At 45.1% G+C, this 27,422-nt stretch overlaps 1 protein-coding gene across 6 annotated transcripts in view; it reads left to right on the top strand.

The window, feature by feature from the left end:
* The window catches only part of CFAP54 (cilia and flagella associated protein 54), a 752,512-nt gene that overhangs the window by 141,178 nt on the left and 583,912 nt on the right, over window positions 1-27,422 (top strand). For all 6 annotated transcript variants that reach the window (XM_069764454.1, XM_069764457.1, XM_069764455.1 and 3 more), the window contains one exon: window positions 12,314-12,378. In XM_069764454.1, coding sequence (XP_069620555.1) covers window positions 12,314-12,378 — 65 coding nt within the window. The remainder of the gene's footprint in view (window positions 1-12,313; window positions 12,379-27,422) is intronic.

Here is a 27,422-nt window from a genome sequence, read left to right as displayed (position 1 = left end):
ATCTCGATTTTTCCAAAGCGTTTGATACCGTGCCGCACAAGAGGTTGGTACACAAAATGAGAATGCTTGGTCTGGGGGAACATGTGTGTAAATGGGTTAGTAACTGGCTTAGTGATAGAAAGCAGAGGGTGGTTATAAATGGTATAGTCTCTAACTGGGTCGCTGTGACCAGTGGGGTACCGCAGGGGTCAGTATTGGGACCTGTTCTCTTCAACATATTCATTAATGATCTGGTAAAAGGTTTACACAGTAAAATATCGATATTTGCAGATGATACAAAACTATGTAAAGCAGTTAATACAAGAGAAGATAGTATTCTGCTACAGATGGATCTGGTAAGTTGGAAACTTGGGCTGAAAGGTGGCAGATGAGGTTTAACAATGATAAATGTAAGGTTATACACATGGGAAGAGGGAATCAATATCACCATTACACACTGAACGGGAAACCACTGGGTAAATCTGACAGGGAGAAGGACTTGGGGATCCTAGTTAATGATAAACTTACCTGGAGCAGCCAGTGCCAGGCAGCAGCTGCCAAGGCAAACAGGATCATGGGGTGCATTAAAAGAGGTCTGGATACACATGATGAGAGCATTATACTGCCTCTGTACAAATCCCTAGTTAGACCGCACATGGAGTACTGTGTCCAGTTTTGGGCACCGGTGCTCAGGAAGGATATAATGGAACTTGAGAGAGTACAAAGGAGGGCAACAAAATTAATAAAGGGGATGGGAGAACTACAATACCCAGATAGATTAGCGAAATTAGGATTATTTAGTCTAGAAAAAAGACGACTGAGGGGCGATCTAATAACCATGTATAAGTATATAAGGGGACAATACAAATATCTCGCTGAGGATCTGTTTATACCAAGGAAGGTGACGGGCACAAGGGGGCATTCTTTGCGTCTGGAGGAGAGAAGGTTTTTACACCAACATAGAAGAGGATTCTTTACTGTTAGGGCAGTGAGAATCTGGAATTGCTTGCCTGAGGAGGTGGTGATGGCGAACTCAGTCGAGGGGTTCAAGAGAGGCCTGGATGTCTTCCTGGAGCAGAACAATATTGTATCATACAATTATTAGGTTCTGTAGAAGGACGTAGATCTGGGTATTTATTATGATGGAATATAGGCTGAACTGGATGGACAAATGTCTTTTTTCGGCCTTACTAACTATGTTACTATGTTACTATGTATGGCTCCTTGGACACGAGACAGCAAATCCCGGAAAGATTCTTGCGACATTCTCGTGTACTCCTGGAATTTCTCCGGGTTGGCATTCAGCTCGGCATAGAGCATGTGATAGGCTCCACGGCTCTCACGCACTTCTATTATGGGGTGCCTCCAATAATGCCTACGTTGTCTTCTCCATCTTTCGCGGTTTCGGTCTTGCTCCCAAGCAAAAGCACAGGCCAGAAAAATCTTGAAGCTGATATCCAGGTTGAAATAAAAGCTCTCCATGCGAAGATCCATCATGACACAGGAAACAGTAGCAAGCTGTTAAAATTTCAGTAGCCCTAGGGTCTATATATTGAGAGCCCATCATATACGCCCTCTCTATTCCCATTGGTGGTGTCTGGTTATCTTTTTTTGGCTCTTGTGAAATTTTTGGACATGTGCACAAAAAACGCAAACGCATGAAAAAACGCATGTAAACGCGTACAAACGCTGCGTTTTTTAGCCGCATGCGTTAACGCATGCGGTTAAAAAACGCTGCGTTTGCACACGTTTACATGCGTTTTTTCATGCGTTTGCAGACGCGTTTAAAACGCTGCAGATCAAAACGCAAGTGTGAAATCAGCCTTACATGTTTTTTGCGCGTTTTTTCACATTTTTTTCCGGAGCCTTCCCAATGCATTATATAGTGCGAAAAACGCGAAAAAATTGCAAAATTAATGAACATGCTGCGTTTTTTACCGCGATGCGTTTTTTTCGCGGAAAAAAGCACATCATGTGCACAAAAATTGCAGAATGCATTCTAAATGACAGGATGCATATGTATGCGTTTTTTCTGCGTTTTTATAGTGAAAAAGCGCAACGTGTGCACACAGCCTTAATGTGACCGGCTTCCTCTGCCTGTAGACACGTCACGCATCTGCCGCCGGGATCAGCCATATGATTCACTGTGCCTGCGCGGAATTCATGCAGGCACAGTAAATCAGACCGCCGCCATCTTTGTGCAGACAGATAGCGGCGGTCACATTAAAACTGCGCATGCGCTCCTCCTGTACAAAGATGGCAGTGGTCAGTGAATCATTCGGCTGATCCCGGTGGCGGCATGTTTGCTACAGTGCTCCGCTGGTGTTACCATGCAAGAGGCTTAATACGGCTTGTACACTGTGTGTGTGTGTGTGTGTGTGTGTAGTGCGTACGGTGTATATAATGTGTGTGTGGTGCGTACGGCGTATACTGTGTGTGTGGTGCGATGGTGTTCCACTGGTGGTGCCGTGCAAGAGGCTGGTACCACCAGCAGTTTCCATATTGAGACACCCATCACTTGGGTGTCCCAATATGGCGGTCGGTGAACTTCCGCCGCTTGGAATTCAGGGATCCGGACACATCTGGACGGAACAGGATGTGAAGACATTACAAGGTAATTACAAGCCGATATGTGCCTGCAACAGCCACGGGTGGAATTGCAATCCACCCATGGCTGTTTATTAGCTAAATGCTGCTGTCAATCTCTGACAGCGGCATTTAACTGTCACGCTGGATGAGCGAGATTCTAGGTGCACAACATAGGTAAGAGGGTGAGGGAGCGCAAACATTAAGGAAAGGAGAGAGTGGAGACCCCTAGGCAGATCTCACAACACCCTGTCTGCCCTAACGTTCCTAAATAGGTTCTGTACCTATCGCTGAGCAGAAACCTAATCCCTGACTACCCCTGGTGATAGGCCCTGGATAGTGAGGTGACAGAGTGAGCACTAGTCTGTCCCCACTACAACTAAAGGCAAAGCAGGAAGACAAATAAGGGAATACACTTAGCTTGAGATGACACAAGACAGCTCACGCCAGCAATCCTCCAAGAGGCTCCAAGAAGAAACTAGTCGACTTCTACTACTTCCAATAGGCAGAGGTAAATAGAGCCATCACCGATGCCTTGCTGAAGCGACTAAAGGTATTTAAACATCCAGCAAGGGTGTGTTAATCAGCAGCAGATGGTGAAGATCAGCACTATATCTTAGAGGGAGAAGGATATCACTCCACAACAGAGATGCAAGATCCAGAATGTGTCTGCAGAGCCAAGCGCAAAGACCTTCTACAGCCAAATGCAGAATGACTAGCTCCACCCATCGGTGACCCCTTCACATGATCACTTTTCACCGATGGGTTGGCATGACAATCAGAGGTCTGCAACAGACCTCTGTGATTTTCATTGCCAGATTGTGGTGCTTATAGCAGGTGAACATTTCTGTTACACACAGGCTATTTGATTATCTACCATGCAGACTGTTGAAGCATGAAAAACTTTTTAAAAATATAAAAAAATAAAAAAATATAAAAGTTTAAATCCTCCCCCTTTCTCCCCATTCAACATAAAACAATAAAAATTAAAATATACACATATTTGGTATCACCGTGTTCAGAATCGCCCGATCTATCAATACATCAATATAAAAAAAGAATTAACCCAATCGCTAAACTGTGTGACAAGAAAAAAATTCAAAATGCTAGAATTATGTTTTTTTGGTCATCGCTACATTGCAATAAAATGCAATCACAGGGGATCAAAAGATCATATCTACATCAAAATTGTATCAATAAAAATGCCAGCTTGGCATGCAAAATTAGCCCTCACCCAGCCCCAGATCATGAAAAATGGAGACACTACAGGTCTTGGAAAATGGTTCCATTTTTTTTTTCAACAAATTTTGGAATTTTTTTTACCACTTAAGTAAAAAAGAACCTAGACATATTTGGAGTCTGTGAACTCATAATGATCTGAAGAATCAGAATGTCTGGCCAGTTTTAGAATTTAATGAACATGGTAAAAAAAAAAAAAAAACTACTGTGGAATTGCACTTTTTTGCAATTTCATCGCACTTGGAATTTTTTTCCCATTTTCCAGTACATGATATGTCAAAACCAATAGTGTTGTTCAAAAGAACAACTTGTCCCATAAAAATCAAGCCCTCACATGGCCATTTTGTCTGAAAAATCAAAAACTTATGGCTCCGGGAAGAAGGGAGCAAAAACAAAAAGGAAAATGGCCCTGGGGATAAGTGGTTAAAGAAAAAGAAGAAATAATTCAAAGAACGTAATTCGAGGGAATAGGCAATATTCAATACCAGGATTTTAATGTATTGTAAAGAACAAAGCAAAATTTATTATATTTGTTTGTAAAATTGAAAAGAATGATTTGGATTATTACCAGAATAGTTTGACACACTGCCGATTTTGCAAGTTTTCCCATCTATAAAGAATGAAGAGGTCTGTAGTTTTTATTGTAGGTATACTTCAACAGTGAGAGACAGAATCTAAAAATAATAACCAGAAAATCACATTGTATGATTTCTACGAAATTAATTTGCATTTTATTGCATGAAATAAGTATGTGATACAATAGAAAAAATAGAACTTAATATTTGACATTTCCTGTAGTTCATGACCAAGGTTGCAAGCACTGCAGCAGGGATTTTAGCACACTTCTCCAGATCTTTCAGGTTTTGGGGCTGTGGCTGGGCAACATTGCTCTTCAGCTCTCTCAAAGATTTTCTATTGGGTTCAGATCTGGAGACTAGCTAGGCCACTCCAGGACCTTGAAATATTTCTTATGGAGCCACTTCTTAGTTGCCCTGGCTTTGAGTTTTTGGGCATTGTCTTGCTGAAAGACCCAGCCATGACCCATCTTCAATGCTCTTACTGAGATTGTTGGCCGAAATCTCAAGATTTATGACCCCATCAATCCTCCCTTCAATACGGTGCAGTCGTCCATTCCCCTTTGCAGAAAAACATCCCCAAAGTGTTTCCTCCACCATGCTTTACTTTTGGAATGGTGTTCTTGTGGTTCTACTCATCCTTCTTCCTCCAAACACGGTGAGTGGAGTTGATACCAAAAAATTCTTTTTTGGTCTCATCTAACTACATGACCTTCTCCTATGCCTCCTCTGGATCATCCAGATGGTCATTGGCGAACTTCATGACGGTGTAGTGTGTTACTAACAGTAATGCTTGAGATTTTGGTCTCAGCTCTCTTCAGGTCATTGACCAAATCCGCCCGTGTCATCCATACCCCACGAGGCAAGATCGTGCAAGGAGCCGCAGACCAAGGAAGATTGACAGTTATCTTGTACTTCTACCATTTTGTAATAATTGTGCCAACAGTTGTTGCCTTCTCACCAAGTTGCTTGCCTATTCTCCTGTAGCCCATCCCAGCCTTGTGCAGGTCTACAATTTTGTTCCTCTTCTGTGAGAGCCATAATTCTTGCTGGTTGGTAGTGATGAAATACTTATTTCATGCAATAAAATGTAGTTTAATAATATAAAAATCATACAATGTTATTTTTTTATTATTTGTAGATTCTGTCTCTCACAGTTGAAGTGTACGTACTATAAAAATAGACCTCTCCATTCTTTGTAGGTGGGAAAACTTGCAAAATCGGCACTGTATCGAAAACTTATTTTCTCCACAGTATGTAATGTTATATGTGAGAGATGTAAGTTCGCCATATGCATGATATTTTTGATGATGGATCCCACAATCGTTACCATTGTTTGTGGACCGCATTGGAACCCAGTCAATTCTTTGTTTCCTTAAATATATACTGTATATACTCGAGTATAAGCCGAGGCAACTAATTTTGCCACGGAAAACTGGGTAAGCTTATTGACTCGAGTATAAGCCGGGTATGTGTTGTCCCGTCATCCCTGTCCTGGTATGCATGGCTCCTCCTTCCCTGTCCTGCTATGCGTGGCTTCCCCATCACTGTCCTGCTATGCGTGGCTTCCCCATCACTGTCCTGCTATGCATGGCTTTCCCCGTCGCTGTCCTGCTATGCGTGGCTTCCCCAGTTGCTGTCCTGCTATACGTGGCTTCCCCCTGTCGCTGTCCTGCTATTTGTGGCTGCCCCATCCTGTCCTGGTATGCATGGCTCCCCTGTCCTGATATCAGTGGCTCCCCCATCCTGTCCTGGTGCGTGCCACCCCCCCTCCCCTGTCCTGTCCTGGTATGCATGGCCCCCCGTCCCATTGTTGTATGCATTGCCACCCCTGTCCCGTCATTGTATCCATGGCTCCCCCAGTCCCGTCGTTGTATGCATGGCTATCCCGGTTCCATCGTTGTATGCATGGCTCCCCCTGTCCCGTTGTTGTATGCATGGCTCCCCCTGTCCCATCGTTGCATGCATGGCTCCCCCGTATGCATGGCTCCCCCTGTCCCGTCATTGTATGCATGGCTACCCCGGTCCCGTCGTTGTATGCATGGCTACCCCGGTCCCGTTGTTGTATGCATGGCTACCCCGGTCCCATTGTTGTATGCATGGCTCCCCTGTCCCGTCGTATGCATGGTCCCATCGTATGCATGGCTCCCCCCTTCCCGTCGTTGTATGCGTGGCTCGCTCGTCCCAGTATGCATGCTTTCTATTACTAAAAAAAATCCTACTCACCCTCCATCGTGCCTCACAGCATCTCGTTGGTGCCGGCTTCCAGCAGCTCTTCCTGTGCCAAGCGATCACGTGGTACCACTCATTAAGGTAATGAATATGCGCTCCATGCCTATGGGAGTGGGGAGATGTGTGCATATTCATTACTTTAATGAGCGGTGCCAAGTGATCGCTCAGCACAGGAAGAGCTGCCGATGTTGGGACCAACAAGATGCTGCGATGGCGCAGAGGAGGGTGAGTATGATGTCTTCTGGAAGCCAGCCGCTGCAGCTGTCACTTCATGCTATAAGAGAAATGAATATTCATTTCTCTTTAGCAGCTGCACAGTTACAGCCACAGCCGGTGGCTCCTGCCACTGCTCCTCTGCTCCCCCTCCCCACCGGCTTTCTGGACAATGACTCGTGTATAAGCCGGGCGGGGTGTTTTCAGCACAAAAAAATGTGCTGAAAAACTCGGCTTATACAGGAGTATATATGGTAAGTTATCCTCCAAGCCTTGATAGCTTGTTCTTACCATTACCCCTATCCCCTATGGTCACTGGCCTACATAAATCAATAGTACAAGCTAATATACAAAACTCTGTGATATATCTTAATAGAGCAAAAGGCCTTTCTCCACATTTCATCTTTTTCATATCCTCCCCCTGTTTCCTGAGCTCATTATTATCTTTGAAATACTGGCTAAATCTTAAGAGAGAAGTTTGACTTTAAGCTTCTTGAGGGATCAGTCTACATGCTTCCCATAGTAGATTATGGAGAAGGTAGGGGGAGGAGAAGGGGGGAAGCTGATGTAGAGATGAGCTCTAGCAAATGCAGCTGGACCGGCTTACATAGAAATGAGCCCTAGTAAGTGCGGCTGGACCAGCTGACGTAGAGATAAGTACTGGCAAGTGCGGCTGGTCTGGCTGATGTAGAGATGAGCACTAGCAAGTGCAGCTGAATCGATTGACGTAGGGATGAGCACTAGCAGGTGCGGTAGGCTGATGTAAAGATGATCAATGGCAGGCTGGACCGGCTGGAAGACAGGCAGGCGAGCATGGCTGATAGACAAGCAGGTATACAAGCACTGGTCCCTGTGAACTAACAAGAGTGTTTAGGAACAAACTTACAACATTGCACAGGCACCACCTTAAGGTGGAGGTGCCTTAAATAATGAGTATCTCCCAACCAACTACTGGGGACACGTTAGGACAGCACTTGCTGTCCCCTTAAGAGAACGGGACCACGTGCACGCATCCTAAGCAAAATGCCCGGGTATCTGCGTGCAGTGCGTGCACTCCAGGTGTCAACAGCCGAAGGAGGAAATAAGGGATGGGAGCCTCGGTGGTGAGTAAGTCGGTGCCTCTGCCGGGGCAGCAGCCAGAGACTTTGGCGATACATCAGCTCTCCGCACCTGCATCATTAACATTGCAGGTGCTCGACAGCCTGAGCAGGCATGAAGATAAGTATAACTGAAGAAAAGGTCGGCACTCCGTCCTCCAGGATGAACTCTGGTTTCTTTGTTCAAAAATCATGTGCATAGACAACGTTAAAAGCAAGTATCAGAACATCTTATGTGTTTCGGAATAAAGTTTCTTAATCATGGCTCATAGCTAGATTTTTATTCTGAAACGCACAAGATTCTTTTAACGTTGGGTGTTTTTGAATAAACAGGCTGTTCAGTTTGTCTGAAGGCGGAGACAGCGTCGCCAGCGCTGATTGGGCTCCGGTGTCACGTACCAAAACACCACATCACAGCCCTGAAGAGAGTGAGTGCCGACACCGCGGGAACGGCGCCGCCACGGGAGGTGAGTTTAGGCTTTATTATTTTATCGGGGCTGAACATTTATAATAAGTGTTTGGCCTAGTAGTATACAACCTCTTTAAATAGAATCTGTCAGCAGTTTTTTTTATTTAATATGAGAATATATACGTTAAGAGAGCCTTTCACTTATTAGGCTTTGGGTTGTAGCTTCTATACAATCAGTGTTTTATCAGTAGAAGATTATTACTGCTTGACTAAGTCTCATGTGCAGGCCAGTCTGGTAAATCTGTGTAACCACACCCCCACCACTGATTGACAGGTTGCTGATAATTCACAGTGTACACAGGAAGCTCGTGTGTGTGGGTGGGGTTACGCAGGGCACAATATTCTGACCACTGCCACATCTTCAGAAGAAAAACAGGGATTCTATCAAAACTACACCAAGCAGTCCCAGTAAGTGATACATTGCTGGAATCAGGTTCTCTGCTCATACAATAATGGCACGCTCATATTACCTAGCAAAAACCTGCTACCAGATTTCATTTAGTAGTGTTAGAAATTAACGGAGCCAAATATGGTAGAAAAGATGAAAATGTGTCTTCCTATAACCTAACCCTATAAGTAATAATAACACATACTATGTTCTCTTCCATACATAGTGGCTGCCCGATGAACTTGTAATTAAGTAGTCAGGTGCATGTGGTTATGGTTTCCAAGAATCATAGGTTGACAAATGGGGTAAAATAAGTGACTGTGGCAAGCGAAAGGAAAGCTGGATGTAATGACCAGGTACGGCACATTCCTAGCAGCGAGGAGGGATGGATTTGTGAGCTCTGCTAAACACATTGCTGAATTTGAACTAGGACCCTTCTGACCATGGCGGAAATTAGTTTTCTGCTGTAAGGATATTCTGCAGACAACAGGGCAATTAACCCAGAGAGACACTGTGAACTTCCAGCCTGGAGAATCCCATTCTGGAGACCTTGTAAAATAAACCATTTAGCAATATAGCTACCAACTAAAATGTGAAAGTGACCCATGGAAAAAGTCACAGTGCTACAAATTCTATAATCTGCATATTAACCTTCTGATCAAAGGACATGGATGTGTTGTTCAACCCTGGGCAAATCTGTTTAGAGTTGTATTCATATCTTACCATGTGATGTGAGGAAATAACAAGACACATAATACATGGATTTTTTGTGTGTATGTTCAATCAATAATATTTTTTTTAATTTGATGGCCACATGAGGAAATAGTAAAAATCAATTCAACCCCAAAAAACGGCTACAAATACATTTGAGTTGTTGATCCTACTTCCTTGTACACATATCTATTTGAAACAATAGAAGCAAGGATTTTTTGCCTTGTTAGGCTGGCGTCACACTAGCGAGTTTTACGGACGTATGAGAGGCGCAAAAACTACGCATTGCACACTGACCAATGATTCTCTATGGGGCAGCTCCTATCTGCCGTATATTTCTCTGCCGTATTTTACGGGCGTAGAAAATCGCAGCATGCTGCGTTTGTCAGCGTATTGCACAAAAAATCCGCCAATGAAAGTCAATGGGGGCGAGAAAAATACGGATTACACACGGACCAACAGTGTGACTTGCGAGAAATACGCAGCGGTGTTCTATAGAAAAGTCGGCAATTCAGCGCGATGTACAGTAAAATCACACTGACAGGTTTTATTAGAATAGATAGAATAAATGTCTACACATAGTATAGGGGTATATATATATATATATATATATATCAGTGAAACACATATATATATATATATATATATATATATATGTATGTGTGTGTGTATATGTATGTATATTTCATACAACGCTAGATAGCAGAAAAGCCAGTCATTCAATTGCCGGCTTTTGCTATCTCCTTCTCAAACCCAACATGAGACATGGTTTGCATACAGTAAGTCATTTCATATCCCTTATTTTTTAACATATTCCTTACTAATAATGTTCCAAGTGTCTGTGTGCGAAATTTGGGGGCTCTAGCTGTTAAAATAAAGGATGAAATCACGGAAAAAATTGGCGTGGGCTCCCGTGCAATTTTCTCCGCCAGAGTGGGAAAGCCAGTGACTGTGGGCAGATATTAATGGCCTAGAGAGGGACCATGAATATTGCCCCCCTCCACTGGCTAAAAACATCTGCCCCCAGCCACCCCAGAAAAGGCACATCTGTAAGATGCGCCTATTCTGGCACTTAGCCTCTCTCTTGCCACTTACGTGTAGTGGTGGGATATGGGGTAATAAAGGGTTAATGTCACCTTGCTATTGTAAGTTGACATTAAGCCAGGTTAATGATGGAGAGGTGTCAATAAGACACCTATCCATTATTAATCCAATAGTAGTAAATGGTTAATAAAACACACACACATTAGAAAAAAAGTATTTTTTTTTAAATAGACACAGGGTGTTATAATAGTTTATTAAATTCTCAATCCAAATGATGACCCTGTAAAAAAGGAAAAATAAAAAAACAACAATATCCCATACCTTTCCGCTGTTACAGTCATGTCCCACGCTGTAAATCCATCTGAAAGGGTTAAATAATTTTACAAGCAGGAGCCTTCTAATGCAGCCACCCCTGCCTGTAAAAACTGGGGAATGAATGGGAAGAAGGGGAACGTAGCTACCTAGACTTGCGGTGCTGCGCCCCCTGCTGGTATAACCTCAGATGAACTCGAGCGTGAGAAAATATTCAGAAAAATTCCCACGCTCGAGTTCATATGAGTTTATGCCAGCAGGGGGCACAGCACCGCATGTCTAGGTAGCTACGTTCCCCTTTTTCCCATTCATTCCCCAGTTTTTACAGGCAGGGGCTGACCACTGCGATCCCCCAACAGTAGTTTCTTCATATGCTTTCCTTGCACTGCAGCTATGCAGGTGAACAGCGGGATAGCTCCATTGAAATAAATAGAGTTGTCTGTAGCTTCCTGCAGTCAGGTGGCTGCCACTGTGCAGGGATAATAGTGAAGGGAAAGCAGCGCTGAAGCTGTAGACAATTTATTCTCAGGATCAGTGGGGGTGTCAGAGGTGAGACATTCACCAATCATAAAGTAATGGCATACCCTAGCATACACAAAACAGAAAGCGGCACAACACGTTGTTTTTCTTCATAATTTATCCCAAACTATTTCATCCAATGTATACACTGCTCAAAAAATAAAGGGAACACTAAAATACCATATCCTAGATATCACTGAATGAAAAATTCCAGTTGTAAATCTTTATTCATTACATAGTGGAATATGTTGAGAACAATAAAACAAAGAAAAGATCAAAGTAACTCATAATATCCCTTGGAGGTCTGGATTTGGAATGATACTCAAAATCAAAGTGGAAAATCAAATTACAGGCTCATCGAACTTCAGTGGATATTCCTCAAGACATGGAAATGATGCTCAGTAGTGTGTGTGGCCTTCACGTGCCTGTATGACCTCCCTACAATGCCTGGGCATGCTCCTGATGAGGCGGCGGATGTTCTCCTGAGGGATCTCCTCCCAGACCTGGACTAAACCATCCACCAACTCCTGGACAGTCTGTGATGCAACAAAGCATTGGTGTATGGAACAAGACAATGTCCCAGATGTGCTCGATTTTATTCAGGTCTGGGGAACGGGCAACATACTTGGCTATTTCCTGCAGTTCCATACACAAAGAATGTAGCAGGGGTCCTATCTATTTATAGTAGATGTATCTATATTGTGTCTATACAGCCTCATAGTGGAGCAGGGTATTTCTTACCCATGCAAGGTGAAATATATGATTTTATCCTGAGTGATCAGCTTATACTTTTCTTTGGAATTATTTTAATTAGTTTGTACAGCTTTAGTCATAATTCTGCGATAATTCTGTGTTTGGTGTAATTCTGTATTTGTAATTTACTTAAAAGGCTCTATCAGTTGGATACAGCTCCTCAAGAGAAGTAACACATACTTTTAATCTTATTCAGGCAGATCACATGAAAAAGCGGTTAAAGATGTGTGCGCTGGCAGCAGTAAACCCAGAAGTATGAAGGTGAGCGGATAAGTGATGTATGTCTATAGAACACGTAACATAATATACTTTAAGTATGTGAAGGAGGTGCGTGATTTACCCTTTTTAAGCCATACTAGATTTACATGACATGTTTGCCATACATTTGATATTTTTTATACTGCACATAAAAAATCCTGTTTTGTGTAATTATATTGTTTTTGGGGTAAATAAACCAAATACATTTGGATACTTTTTTCATCTTCTTAAAGGAAATCTTTCAGTAGGATCAACCCTCCTAAGCCATCTATATGGGCATGTAGATGTAGGTCCTATGAAGCTGAATAATGTGATACCTTGATATTTGCGATCTGATGTCTTATTCCAGAGAAATGTACATTTTTCTTACATGTAATTGAGTTGCTCCAAGCTATGGGCCTAATCGTGATCTACATGAGAATCTGCCTCCAGAGCTTATTTTACATGACTTGGGCATTACCAGTGTGCAATGTGTAAATGCCGCTCTCTGCTCTCCTGATTTTACTGCAGAGCTGTGTGTGATTATAACGGACACATCTGCAGGTTCCTCTCAGTTTCAGCTTCCATGTCGCAGGCAGACAGGGCTGCAATATTGAGACACAAAAAAGGCACAGTAAAACCAAAAAATACTCTGTTGCAGAAAATATCAGTAAACAGCAAGTGCTAGTAAAAAGATGGAAAAACAAATGGTATTTGGTTAATATGTTTTTGCAAAAAATGTATATTAAGCCACTCTACCAAACGTCAAGGTATACCTGTATTAGAGCAGCCCTAACTAATGTACCGTATATACTCGAGTATAAGGCTAGTTTCACATTTGCGTTTAAAAACGCAGCGTTTTAAATGCAAATGCAGGTGGTGAAAAAAACGCATGTAAACGTGTGCAAACGCTGCGTTTTTTAGACGCATGCGTTTTTGCATGTGGTAAAAAAACGCTGCGTTTTTATGCGTTTACATGCGTTTTTCCTGCGTTTGCGCTTTTGGTACGCATGATGAGAAATTTTTTTTTTGGGAATAAAATGCGTCTTTAGTGTGTGACAGCTGCCAATCATAAAAATCAACTCGAAAACCCACTATAAATAGAAATGGCTAGGGTTAGGGTTACGGTTTGGATCCCTAGGGTTAGGGTTTGGATCCCTAGGGTTAGGGTTAGGGTTTGGATCCCTAGGGTTAGGGTGGTTAGGGTTAGGGTTTGGATCCCTAGGGTTAGGGTTAGGGTTTGGATCCTTAGGGTTAGGGTTAGGGTTTGGATCTGGATCCCTAGGGTTAGGGTTAGGGTTTGGATCCCTAGGGTTAGGGTTTGGATCTGGATCCCTAGGGTTAGGGTTTGGATCCCTAGGGTTAGGGTTAGGGTTTGGATCTGAATCCCTAGGGTTAGGGTTAGGGTTTGGATCTGGATCCCTAGGGTTAGGGTTTGGATCCCTAGGGTTAGGGTTATGGTTTGGATCCCTTTATCACCTTGATGGTGGGGGGTGGCTTATCAGTGTGCAGACTTGTTTTTTTTCTATGGAAACGCATGCGTTAAAAAACGCAACCAAACGCATGTGTGTTGTGAATTCTGCTCTTGGGCTCCCTCCGGTGGTTGAGTGGTAGTGCTGCTGTCTTTGATCGCAGTATTTATCAGGTGTTCACTTTTTGCAATTTGGACTCAGCTATTTAGTCCTGCTTGATCCTTTAGTCAGTGCCAGTTGTCCATTGTTTTTGGAGGATTCACATCCCATTCTGGTCTCTCCTGTTTGCTGTGCTTTTCAACAACGATAAGTCCTGGCTTTGTTTTTGCTGTCCACATGCTGTGGGCCTTATAGTTCAGTGCATTTTCATGTTTTGTCTTGTCCAGCTTGTCTGTGTAAGGATTTTTTGCAGCCAAGCGGTATCTCTGGAGATGCAGATATACCCTCCATGTCTTTAGTCAGATGTGGAGTTTTGTATTTTCTGTGGTGGATATTTTCTAGTGTTTTAATACTGACCGCATAGTTCTCTGTCCTATTCTTTCTTTTTAGCTAGTAAGGCCTCCTTTGCTAATCCTGATTTCAGTCTGCGTTTGTCATTTCCCTCTCCTCTCACAGTCAATATTTATGGGGGGCTGTCTATCCTTTGGGGATTTTCTCTGAGGCAAGATAGTTTTCCCGTTTCTATCTTTAGGGGTAGTTAGTCCTTAGGCTGTGTCAAGGTGTCTAGGGAGTGTTAGGTACATCCCATGGCTATTTCTTGTTGCGCTGCTAAGTTCAGGGTCTGCGGTCAGTACAGGTACCACCTTCTCCAGAGTACGTCACATGCTGCTCCTAGGCCACCAGATCATAACACATGTGCTTAAAAACGCATGCGTTTACATAGACAGCAATACGTTTTTTGCCGCAAAAAAACACCTCTAGAAATTACTACATGTTGCATTTCCGCAACAAAACGCAAGCATAGAAACGACGCATGCGTCGTCAAACGCGGCAAAACGCATACCAAAAAAACGCATGCGTTTTAATGTTAAATATAGGAAAAAAACGCATGCGTTTTTTTGCGCTAAAACGCAGCGGCAAAAAACGCAAATGTGAAACCAGCCTAAACCGAGAATTTCAGCCCATTTTTTTAGACTGAAATTGCTCCTCTGGGCTTATACTCGAGTCATTCCCAGGGGTCGGCAGGGGAGGGGGAGCAGCAGCTGTCTAATAATACTCACCTGCTCCTGGCACGGTCCCTGCAGGTCCCTGGTTCTTCAGGCACCTACAGCTTCTTCCTGTATTGAGCGGTCACATGGTACCGCTCATTACAGTAATGAATATGCGGCTCCACCACGGAGAACCAGGGACCTGAAGGGACCGTGCCAGGAGCAGGTGAGTATAATGGGGGCATATTCACCTGTCCCACGTTTCACCGTCGGCGCCGCTCCGTCTTCCGCGTCCTCTGCACTGATGCTCAGGTCAGGGGGCGCGATGACACGATTAGTGTGCGCGCCGCCCTCTGCCTGAACAGTCAATGCAGAGGACGCGGAAGACACAGCGGCGCCGACGGTGGAACAGGAAAGGTGAGTATAGCAATTGCCGGGGGCCTGAGCGACGAGAGGTGAGTATGTGTTTTTTTTTTTGTATCGCAGCAACAGCATATGGGGCAAAAATCTGTATGGAGCATCTAATGGGGCCATGTGCAGCGTTATATGGGGGCAAATATCTATATGGAGCATTTTGTGGGGCCATGTGCAGCGTTATATGGGGGCAAATATCTCTATGGAGCATCTTATGAGGCCATAATCAGCATTTGTGCAGCATTATACGGGGCAAATGTGTCTATGGAGCATCTTATGGGGCCATAATCAGCATTTGTGCAGCATTATATGGGGGCAAATGTGTCTATGGAGCATCTTATGGGGCCATAATCAGCATTTTTGCAGCATTATATGGGGCATATTTTAATATGAAGCATCTTATGGGGCCCATCATAAACTGTATGGAGCATTATATGGGGCGTATTTTGTATGGAGCATCTTATGCGGCCCATGATGAACTGTATGGAGCATTATATGGGACTCCTGATTCAATATGGATACTCAAATACACTTAACCTACTGATGCCTCAATTAATTTTACTTTTATTGGTATCTATTTTTGTTTTTGATATTTACCGGTAGCTGCTGCATTTTCCACCCTAGGCTTATACGCGAGTCATTAAGTTATCCCAGTTATTTGTGGCAAAATTAGGGGTCTCGGCTTATACTTGGGTCGGCTTATACTCGAGTATATACGGTATGTAATTCCTATCTGATGTATTTAAAAACCTGGTCATATGTATAGTACCTGTATGAGCAGGATTCAGAAAGGAAATGTCCAATGTGGACACGTAGCATAGAACGGCTTTTATGTGCACGGCTGCAATATTGTTGTAAAACAGCAGAGCTGTGAGAGCTGCAGCTGATAACATGTTTGTAAGGAGACCTAAGGAGACAAAGTTCATTTTAGAATTCTGTGTATCCCACTTCTATGTAACACCTCCTTTCACTAAAAATAAGCAGATAGGCAGATGCTCATCCAGGTCCAACCGATAGTCATGAACAGCTCATTTACATCTAAGAAAAACATGGATTTCTCTGCAATAAAACACAAGATCGCAGATATCAAGGCATCATTTTTTCATCTTTCTGAATAAACTTTTTAACTCCTTTGTTCCTATTGTGAGGCAGTGACTGATGTTACATGTGAGGGTCACTATATGTTTTCCCTCCCCCCAGGATGCGCACAGAGGCGTATTGAGGTCATAAGAGGGCATTGCAGTCACAGGCGTAGCTGTGGTTGCAATGCAGACTAGTGTGAGTATAGTGTCTAGGGGAGAGAGGGAAAAGTTGAAGCTTGACATGCTGAGACATATATCATAAGCCGTTGCAGTTGAATATAGCTGGTGGGTTCCGTAACTGCTGGTGATTTCAGCCGACCAGGGGAAGAAGGAGGGGTGTTTCCAGCACTTTCATCCAGTTTAAATAAAATTTCTTTTTATTGGAACATTTTGAGAGAGAGACTCTCTGCCTGACGCGTTTTTGGCGCACCACGGTGCCCTTAGTCATAGGAAGTGAGTATAGGTCTTGCACATGCTGGTTGTCCAAGGCAGATTTAGGGAAAACCTGCTCTGGACAAAACTGGTGTTTTGAAATTGACTACTGGATGTAACGCTCGCGCCGAGACTGGTTGGTGCGGGTACCTGGGGGTGTGGCCCCACTGGACCACAGACCGAACTTCCCTGGAAGGGGCGTAACTAATTAGCTTCCTAGGTGTTCGCTGGAGCCTCTGATGGTGAGGTCAGACTTGTGCAATAGGAAGCTACCAGGTACCACTCCAGGGTGGAGTCGGACTGTGGATGCTGATCCCACCGGGGACAAGACACAGGCAGGCACGGCTGTGACACTGGCTGACAGACGGGTATAACAGAGGTCCAGACGGGCGGACTGGCTTGACAGAGATACGGGCAGGCACACGGGCGTGGCTGGCACTAAGGCAGACAGGCGGGCACGGCTGGCACTGGCAGACTGGACTGAGACTCTGGTAGGAACTGGTATTCAGATGGATGTATGGAAACAGGTAAGAACCTGTTCAGACTGAAGTACATAAAGAAACAGGAAGAGACCCGTATGGCAAGTTGCAGAATAAAGATAGAGCAAGAGTGGAAGCAAAGCAGAAACATAGGAGGCGGAGTAAGAGCAGGAGGTGGAGCTAAGAGTAGAGAAGAAGAAGGCAGAGCTATGAGCAGAGAAGGAGAAGGCAGAGCAAAGCGTAGAGAAGGAGAAGGCAGAGCAAAGAGTAGAGAAGGAGAAGGCAGAGCCAAGGACGGAGCCGCAGGGGGCAGAGCCAAGAGCGGAGACGCTGGAGGCGGAGCCAAGAGCGGAGACGCTGGAGGCGGGACCAAGAGCCAGAACCGCAGGAGGTAACGCCAAGGGCAAAAGAGTGCAGAACCACAGGTTGTGGCGAGGAAAGCCGAGCGGCACAGAACCACAGGTTGTGGCAGAACAGAGCAGAGAGATGCAGAGCCACAGATAGTGGCAAGCAGAGCAGGAAGATAAGGCGGAGGTACACACAGCAGAGTGGGAAATGACTAATGACAAAGAAGGAACAGGAACGGACATAGACCAGAGTTCAGACAGGTAAGGACACGGATACACAAACAGAACACAGATGAAGGCCTGCAGTATTGCAGCCCTCTGAGACAGGAAACAGACACGACCTGGTAGCTCAGTAGCAAGTGCTAACTGAGGGGAATAGTTTGCTCAGGCATCCTCCAATGGGTGAGGATGCCTTAAGTATCAGAGGCCTCAAGGCTATTGGCCAGGAACACCCAAGCGAGGTGCACACAGTCTCAATAAGAATCCGGAGTGGCTGGCGCCGCCCCCCTATGCACACAGCCAGGAAGTGTACACAGAGCAGGCCGCCATGAAGCACATGGCATGGAACCGGCAGCAGACAGATTTCACAGCATGGCACTGGGTGAGTGAGTTGATGTAACAGGCAGGTGGGGAATGGAAGGCCATGCAGTGATGCCGGCAGGGTTGTTACACTGGACAGTAGTGGTGCAGTCTGTTTCATTCCAGGCCGGGTTTTCCATGTGTCCGAAGGCCACAGATTCAAGGTAAAAACCCTGCAGTATAGGGTTTAGGTGTGTCAGGTTCAGTTTCAGTCTGATGTTTGGAGGAGTACAGAGCAGTCGGCTCTGCAGAGCTCCATGCTGTGTGAGGCAACACAGGCAAGCGGAGGCAAACAGCCAGGGGAGCCAGAGGTGTATCTAGGTTTTCTGGCACCTGGGGCAAGAATTCAGTTTGGCGCCCCCCCAGGACATATGCGATTTGCACACTAAGTCACGTACCCAGGAGCTCTTCTCCCTAATGCTCTCAATGATCAGTGAAAAACTGAGAGAAACAGGAAGAGAAGCTCGTTGTCACAGGACCATAAGTATGAAAGTTGCATATGAGTGAAGTGTCCATGTGACGGCTACTGGAACCTGCAGAGCTGAATCCTGACATCGCATGCTTCTGAATTCTCACAGCTAATGCACTGCGGACTTTTAGGATCCTCCCTTGCTTGTGGACAGTCCTCTCAGCACAAGCATGCGATTTGTATGCTTCTGGCCATTCCGTCTAGACGTGTCTGACCTCTCTCAGTTCATTTTCATTGACTGAGGTCACATATTTCTAGTCAGCACCTGACCGCATGTATGTAAATTGCCAGCATGAGAGAATCCTGACCGCATGCAGTGCGCACTGTGAGAATTCAGAAGTCTGCAGTCACATAGAATGACTGCAGACTCATTACAAACCTGGACATCCCCTTTAATGCTCCTAACATAAATAAAAACACGAGAATTAGTTAGTATCACAAATTACATTTACATCCAGGTACCTTATAGATGACGTCGTCTCTGGAGTCGTTCTCCTTCTTTTCTTCATCTTGTCCAGACCCCATGATGAGTTTTCTCATCCACAGCTCTTCTCTGCAGACTTCCATCTTTTCCACTCTTTTGCAGAAAATCTCCACCCGATGCCTTTAAAGAAACAAGTGTCATTATAATGCTCCTGAATAATCAATTGCCCCTCACTATATTGTCTGCATAAAATATGACCCCCGCATTGTCCCTCTTATGGTACATGCTCTTTATACAGACCTCTGCTTTCCATACCAGCCCCCTCCTCACACTGTCCTCTCACACTGTGTCCCCCCTACAGGGCCCAGTATTTATACTGTACTCTCATCACACTCCCCCCTCCTTGGAATTCTGTCCCCTCCTGGCTGTGCCCTTACACTGTCCCCCCATGCTACTCATGCACACATCCCATCACCCTCACTCCCCGTATTCTGTCCACATACATTTTTCACATCGCTACTCTTACTGTGTCCGCATACATTCCCCTGTTTGCTCCCCATACTGTCTGCTCCTATCCCCCATACTGTTTCCTCATATATGCCCCCCATTTCCCCATACTGTTTCCTCGTAAATGCCCCCCATTCACCCGTACTGTTTTCTCATACATGCCCCCCATACTCCTGTACTCGTTCCTCATACATTCCCTCCATTCTCCTGTACTGTTTCCTCATTCATGTCCCCCATTCCCCTGTACTGTTTCCTCATACGTGCCCCCCATTCTCCTGTACTGTTTCCTCAAACCTTCCCCCCATTCCCCTTACTGTTTCCTCATACATGCCCCCATTCCCCTGTACTGTTTCCGCATACATGCCTCCCATTCTCCTTTACTGTTTCCTCATACATGCCCCCATTCCCCAGTACTGTTTGCTCAAATATGCCCCCATTCCCCGATACTGTTTCCTTGTACATGCCCCCCATTCCCCCATACTGTTTCCTCGTACATGCCCCCATCTCCCCCTTTGCTATTAATTTTGTGTCCTCAAATCTCTCCCACACATTAAATAACCCCATCCCCACTACAAATCTCCCCACACACAATAAATAACCCCATCTCCTCTCCAAATCTGCCCCACACATTAAAACCCCCATCCTGTCAGGAGTCTGGATTCCCTGTTTTCATTTGTGATACTTTTCACCCTTTTTCAAGATGGCGTCTGCTGCCTCGCTTCTGCTCATGTGATCCGCCTTCCCTGTCTTTATAACCCTGGTTCACATCCAAATCCTTGCTTGTGCATTCTACTAGAATTCCTAGCTTGTTCTGCAAGAGACTTTCCTCTTCAGATACTCCGGCTCCGCCTCCTCAGCAAACCTGCTCCTATCTCTGTGGTGTCTGTGCTGCAAGCTGTTTTTTTCCTATTGCCACGACAGCACCAACAACGAGAGAGGGGATCTGCCCACCATCCGGACAGGAACCTACAGATTAAAAGGGCGGTCCCCCTCGCCTCTCTAGTTTTGGGTTCCGGTCCGGACGGCGGGAGCCTACAGAAATACTTCTTACCCAGGTCCACCATGCCTTTGTGCGGTTCCCGTGAGGACGGCAGAATCGGGGACTCTGGAGGCAGCGTCGGGGGTGTACTGCTCGCAAACCCCCCTTCGTCTGAGCCGAACGCGATCCCAGGATATTGCGGTGGTGCCATCCTGGGTCGCTTGAGCGCGGCGTCTGCGTAGGCCGGGAGCGCTGATGACCCAGAAGTAGTTTTACTACTTCCAGGGGAGGCCGGGAGGAGAAGCGCGGTATGTCTAAAAGATGGCCGCAGCAGGGAGAAGTGTGCGCCGAGATGTCCTCTGTAGGGGATGCCGAGCACTTGGAGGTGCCTGATCAGCGAAGGAAGAGTGGTGACAGTCGGTCACGCAGCAGCGAGGTGGTTCGTAAGAAGCAGTCTTCAGGCACCCCAGCATCGCAGGCCACTTCACCTCCTCTGGAACCGGTACTCCTTCTTCAGGCTAGGGGTGAGTGAGTGTGTGTTCCCACACCTAGTAGCTGACAGTTCCGTTTTTCCTATGCTTTGTTATAGGTTAAGAGAGCCTCAAAAACAAAGCACAAACAATGTGCGTTATGCACACAGCCGTTGCCAGACAGCTATGCTAAAAAGTTGTCAGGCTTGTATCTGCCGTACGTTAGAAGAGGAAGCTCCTCTCCGTGCATCAGATTTAAGGGAGGTCATTAGGGAAGAAATCAGATGTTCCCTCAAAACCAAACGGCATGGGAAAACCAGTATGGACATATTGTCTGATTCTAGCCCCTCTCTGCAGGAGAGTGAATGTTCGGATGCTTCATCACCATCCTCCTCGGATGATGAAGGGAGACCGTGCTTTGCTATTGATAATATAGAAACATTGGTTAAAGCAGTACGGTCGACCATAGGTGTCACAGACAATAGAGAACCGAGATCCACCCAGGAGATAATGTTTGCGGGACTATGTAAAAAAAGTCGCAGAGCCTTCCCAGTAGTAGATTCAGTGAAGGATCTAGTTAGAAGGAAATGGGATAATTAGGATAAGGGGTTTTTACCATCATCCGCAAAAAGAAGGTACCCCTTTGATGATGAGCTATTGGCCCAGTGGGTAAAAGTTCCTAAGGTAGACGCAGCGGTTGCTTCCACCTCTAAATCCACCTCTCTGCCTCTGGAAGACGTGGGCCTTCTTAAGGACCCATTAACAGGAAGGCAGACATGTTCCTAAAGAAGGTATGGGAGTCATCTTCAGGAGCCTTTAAACCTGCGATTGCCAGTACCTGTACTGCCAGATCTATTATGGTCTGGGTAAGTCAGCTGAAGGACCAGCTAAAAGCTAAAGTTCCCAGAGATAAACTGTTAGACTCCCTATCTCAGATCCGTGAGGGAGTAGCCTACTTATCCGTTGCGTCGGTAGGCTCCTTGAAGTTAGCAGCAAAATCGGCTGGTCTTTCAAATGCTGCTCATCGTGCACTTTGGCTTAAAACCTGGAAAGCGGATGCTCAGGCCAGAGCTAAGTTGTGAACGATTCTATGCAGGGATGAGTACCTTTTTGGTCCCGTGCTGGATGATATCCTGGCTAAGGCGGAGGATAGGAAGAAAGGATTTCCAAAGGTTTTTAATCCTACTTTTAGAAACGCCTTCAGAAGACAGATGCCCTTCCGAAGATTTCAATCTGACCACCCGGGATATAGCCGAGATTGGGAACCAGCGGAGCAGAAGAAAAAAGGTGCTTACTTCGGAAGCTCTTCTTCGTCATCAAGACGTAGACGCAACTATAGATAGAACGGGTCTCCCAGTAGGAGGTAGATTAAAGTACTTCCTTGACTAATGGACTAAGATAATGTCTAGTGTCATGATCCCAATGGCAGGGGATCACAAAAGGACAAGCACACAAAAAGCAGAACAAGCTCTAGGGTGATGGAAACTGAGCTGACAGCGATCCTGAACCTAATTCACAACACTAGCAGTAGCCGGGGAACGTGCCTACGATGATTCTAGACGTCTCGCGCCAGCCGAAGGACTAGCTTCCCCTATTAGAAGAAACAAAGACCTCTCTTGCCTCCAGAGAAACACCCCACAGAAATAGCAGCCCCCCACATGTAATGACGGTGAAATGAGAGGAAAGCACATACGTAGTAATGAAAACAGATTCAGCAAAATGAGGCCCGCTAAAACTAGTTAGCAGAGGATACAAAAGTGAACTGCGCGGTCAGCGAAAAACCCTACAAAAAACCATCCTGAAATTACCTGAACTCATGTGCCAACTCATGGAACATGAGGAGTAATATCAGCCCACTAGAGCAACCAGCAACAAGGAATCACATAACTGCAAGCTGGACTAAAACAAAAATAAAGCAAAACGTGGAACAGGAAAAACAAAAACTTAGCTTGTCCTGATGATTACAGAAGCGGAAAGCAGAGGTAACAAGACACACTGATTACATTGATCGCCGGCGAGGAAATGACAAGAAAGCCAGGTTAAATAGGAAACTCCCATATCCTGATAGAACAGGTGGACACCAGAGACCGCAGAGAACACAAGTCACCCAGTACCATCTGTAACCACCAGAGGGAGCCCAAAAACAGAATCCACAACAGTCTAGTAGTTGGGTCTAAGGGTACCGTCTCACAGTGGCACTTTTGTCGCTACGACGGTACGATCCGTGACGTTCCAGCGATATCCATACGATATCGCTGTGTCTGACACGCAGCAGCGATCAGGGACCCTGCTGAGAATCGTACGTCGTAGCAGATCGTTTGGAACTTTCTTTCGTCGCTGGATCTCCCGCTGTCATCGCTGGATCGGTGTGTGTGACACCGATCCAGCGATGCGTTCGCTTGTAACCAGGGTAAACATTGGGTTACTAAGCGCAGGGCCGCGCTTAGTAACCCGATGTTTATCCTGGTTACCATCGTAAATGTAAAAAAAAAAAAACACTACATACTTACATTCCGGTGTCCGTCAGGTCCCTTGCCGTCTGCTTCCCGCACTGACTGACTGCCGGCCGTAAAGTGAAAGCAGAGCACAGCGCGCTGTGCTGTGCTTTCACTTTACGGCCGGCAGTCAGTCAGTGCGGGAAGCAGATGGCAAGGGACAGACACCGGAATGTAAGTATGTAGTGTTTGTTTTTACGCTGGTAACCAGGGGAAACATCGGGTTACTAAGCGCGGCCCTGCACTTAGTAAACCGATGTTTACCCTGGTTACCCGGGGACCTCGGCATCGTTGGTCGCTGGAGAGCTGTCTGTGTGACAGCTCTCCAGTGACCACACAACGACTTACCAATGATCACGGCCAGGTCGTATTGCTGGTCGTGATCGTTGGTAAATCGTATAGTGTAACGGTACCCTTAGGGGTAGTTGCGTCAGGTTTGAAGTTGGAGTTCCAGAGGATACCTCCGAATCAGTTTGTTTTGACCACTCTTGATTCTTCGGTTCAGCAACAAGCCTTAGAAAAAGAGATTCAACAATTAATTAAGAAGCGGGTTATTGTAGAAGTTCCAACGGATCAGGTGGCGAAGGGGTTTTATTCTCCCCTATTTTTGATTACTAAGCCTGATGGGTCCTTTAGGACTATCATTAATTTATGAAAGTTGAATAAATTTCTTCAATATTACGCTTTTAAAATGGAGTCCATTAAATCGACAACTAAACTTTTATTTCCCAGGTGTTACATGTCGGTACTGGATCTAAAAGATGCGTACTACCATCTGCCAGTTTACAGAGATCACCAGCAGTTTCTCAGGATGGCTGTGCGGTTAGAAGATCAGGTTAGGCACTTTCAGTTTGTGGCAATGCCTTTTGGCCTGTCAATGGCTCCAAGAATTTTTACTAAAATTATTGCGGAGGTAATGGCCCACATCAGGGAGAGAGATACCCTGGTGGTACCCTACTTGGATGATTTCTTAGTAGTTGGGAAGTCAAGCTGGCAATGTAAGGCCCGTGTAAAAGCTATGATATTGTCTCTGCAGGAACTCGGTTGGATGATCAACATTAAAAAAGTCAAAGCTGGAACCTTCCACGCGTCAAATTTTCCTAGGTATTCTTCTAGACTCAGAGGAGCAATCATGTTTTCTACCAGAAGACAAGAAAGAAAGGATTGTGCGCAAAGTCAGAACAGTGAGGAGGAATACGGATCTAACTTTAAGAGACGCAATGTCCCTGCTATGGTCATTGACATCATGTATACCGGCTGTACAATGGGCTCAAGCTCATACCTGGGTACTGCAGTCCGAGACTCTAGAAGCAGAAGGAAAGCTTCAAAGTTGTCTAGATGGGAAACTCAGACTATCACCAGCCACTCTTTACGATCTAAGATGGTGGCAAAACATACTCCATCTGTCAAAAGGGGTTCAATGGAGTATCAGACCCAACAAAGTAGTTACGACCGATGCCAGCCCAGTGGGTTGGGGGGCCCGCATGGGCACAAAAACAGCAATATATAATAGTTTAAATGTATCACATGATCCTACCAAAATCTTGAGAACATAACATAAGCAGGAATTAAAACATAACTTTTAATGTATAACCAAATAAAAGAATATATTAAATAAACTGTCACCCAAAAAATAGTGTATCGATAAAGTACTTGTAAGGGCAGGAGCTCGGGGATTGAGATTTATTGATAGCCCTCCAGGGACTGACAGGGAATTGTCTCCTGATGTTGTGGCTTGAAGGATTTCTCTACCTAAGCGAATTGGGGCTCCGCCTTACCTATCCTCAGCAATTGGTGAGATTGTTCCAATATTACATTTGTGTACATTTCTTTTCCAATTGATCTTAGCCCTCCCTTTATTTTGTGATAACTGCTAATACTAATGCAACCAAGGTTATCTGTTTATCTGTATTGGCACTTGATAAATGCTTCTTCTATAGACATTATCACCTTTTAATCAGGTACCTTGGGTTGAGTGATAGGACACTGGACCACTGCCAGCGTCTGCACAAAAATCTTGAATAAGTACTAAATTTTGTATGGCACGTCCCCTGACAGGGTATACCCAGTAGTACTTTTTTATCGATACACTTTTTTTGGGTGACAGTTTATTTAATATATTCCTTTATTTGGTTATACATTAAAAGTTTGGGCCCGCATGGGGGAGATTCTGGAATCCCAAAACTCTTCAAATTTAAAAGAACTCTCAGTGGTCAGATGTGCGCTCCTTCACTTCCTACCATCCCTGAAGGGTTCACATGTTCGGGTTCAGACCGACAATATGACACAGGTGGCCTACCTCAACCATCAAGTGGGGACAAGGTCACAACCTCTAATGTTCACTGCGGCTCAGATACTCACTTTAGCCGAGGCTCACTTTCTTTCCCTCTCAGCAGTTCACATAAAGGGAGAGCACAATGTAGAAGCAGACTATCTCTGTCGACATTCCCTTCGGCAGGGGAATGGTCTCTAGACCGATAAATATTCAAAAAGATAATCAGGCTCTGGGGGTTACCAGTTATAGATCTCTTTGCTACGAGGGAAAACAGGCAGGTCAGGGAGTTTGCATCACTCCGGGTAAGAGACCGACCATGCATAGTAGATTCCCTACAGGTCCGTTGGAGCTTTCCTCTAGCTTATGCGTTTCCCCCGATGTGCTTAATTCCTCTAGTTCTCAGGAAGAACAGGGAGGAGGGGGCGAGAGTAATTCTAATTGCCCCCTTCTGGCCCAAGAGGTCTTGGTTTTCCGTGCTCAGAGCAATGTCAGTGACCGATCCTTGGGTGTTACCAGTGGTTCCGGGGCTCCTTTCTCAAGGTCCATTTCTTCATCCCAATATGGAAAGTTTTCATTTGCGGCGTGGAACTTGAGAGGGATTTATTAAGGCAAAGGGGTTTTTCAGAACCTTTAATATCCACTTTGCTAAAAAGCAGCAAAGAGGTCACTTCAAAAATTTATTCCAGGGTCTGGAAGAAATTCTTTACATTCCATCAGCAACTTCTGACGGACCATGTTCCAATTACGGCCATTCTAGAATTCCTGCAGAAGGGCCCAAGTGTCAGCCCTAGGAGCTCTTTACAATAGCAATGTGGCAGGAAATAGATGGATTGCTAGGTTTATTAAAGCAATCGAGCGTAGTAACCCAATTCATATTGCTAGATTGCCACCTTGGGACCTAAATGTAGTGCTTGATGTGCTAACACAATCCCCCTTCGAGCCTTTAGAATCTACTTCAATTAAAATTCTAACCCTAAAAACAGCTCTACTATTAGCATTAACGTCTGCAAGGAGAGTTGACGATATCCAGGTGTTATCAGTTGATCCTCCTTATCTAGTGATCCTTCAGGATAAGATTGTCTTGAAACCAGATCCTGCATACTTGCCAAAAGTAGCATCTAGGTTTCATAGAAGTCAGGAGATATATTTACCGACCTTTTATGATAATCCAGTGTCTGAGGAGGATAAAAAATGGCATACTCTAGATGTTAAAAGAGCAGTGTTAGCGTATTTGGATAGAACACAAAGCTGGAGGCAGAGTAGGGCTTTGTCTCTTTCCAGGATCGGAAAAAAAGGTTTGAGTGTCACAAAGGGTTCTATCGCTAGATGGATCAGGGATGCGATATGTCTTGCCTATTCTGCCAAAGGGGAGACACCACCGAATGGCATCAGGGCACACTCTACTCGGGCTATGGCATCATCCTGGGCGGAGAAGGCGGATGTTCCCATTGATATGATATGTAAGGCGGCAACATGGTCATCACCTTCCACCTTTT

The sequence above is a fragment of the Ranitomeya imitator genome, chromosome 4 (genome assembly GCF_032444005.1).
Source record: "Ranitomeya imitator isolate aRanImi1 chromosome 4, aRanImi1.pri, whole genome shotgun sequence".
Lineage (NCBI taxonomy): Eukaryota > Metazoa > Chordata > Amphibia > Anura > Dendrobatidae > Ranitomeya > Ranitomeya imitator.
The sequence above is the reverse complement of the archived record's forward strand: the minus strand, read 5'-3'. Positions and strand labels throughout refer to the sequence as shown.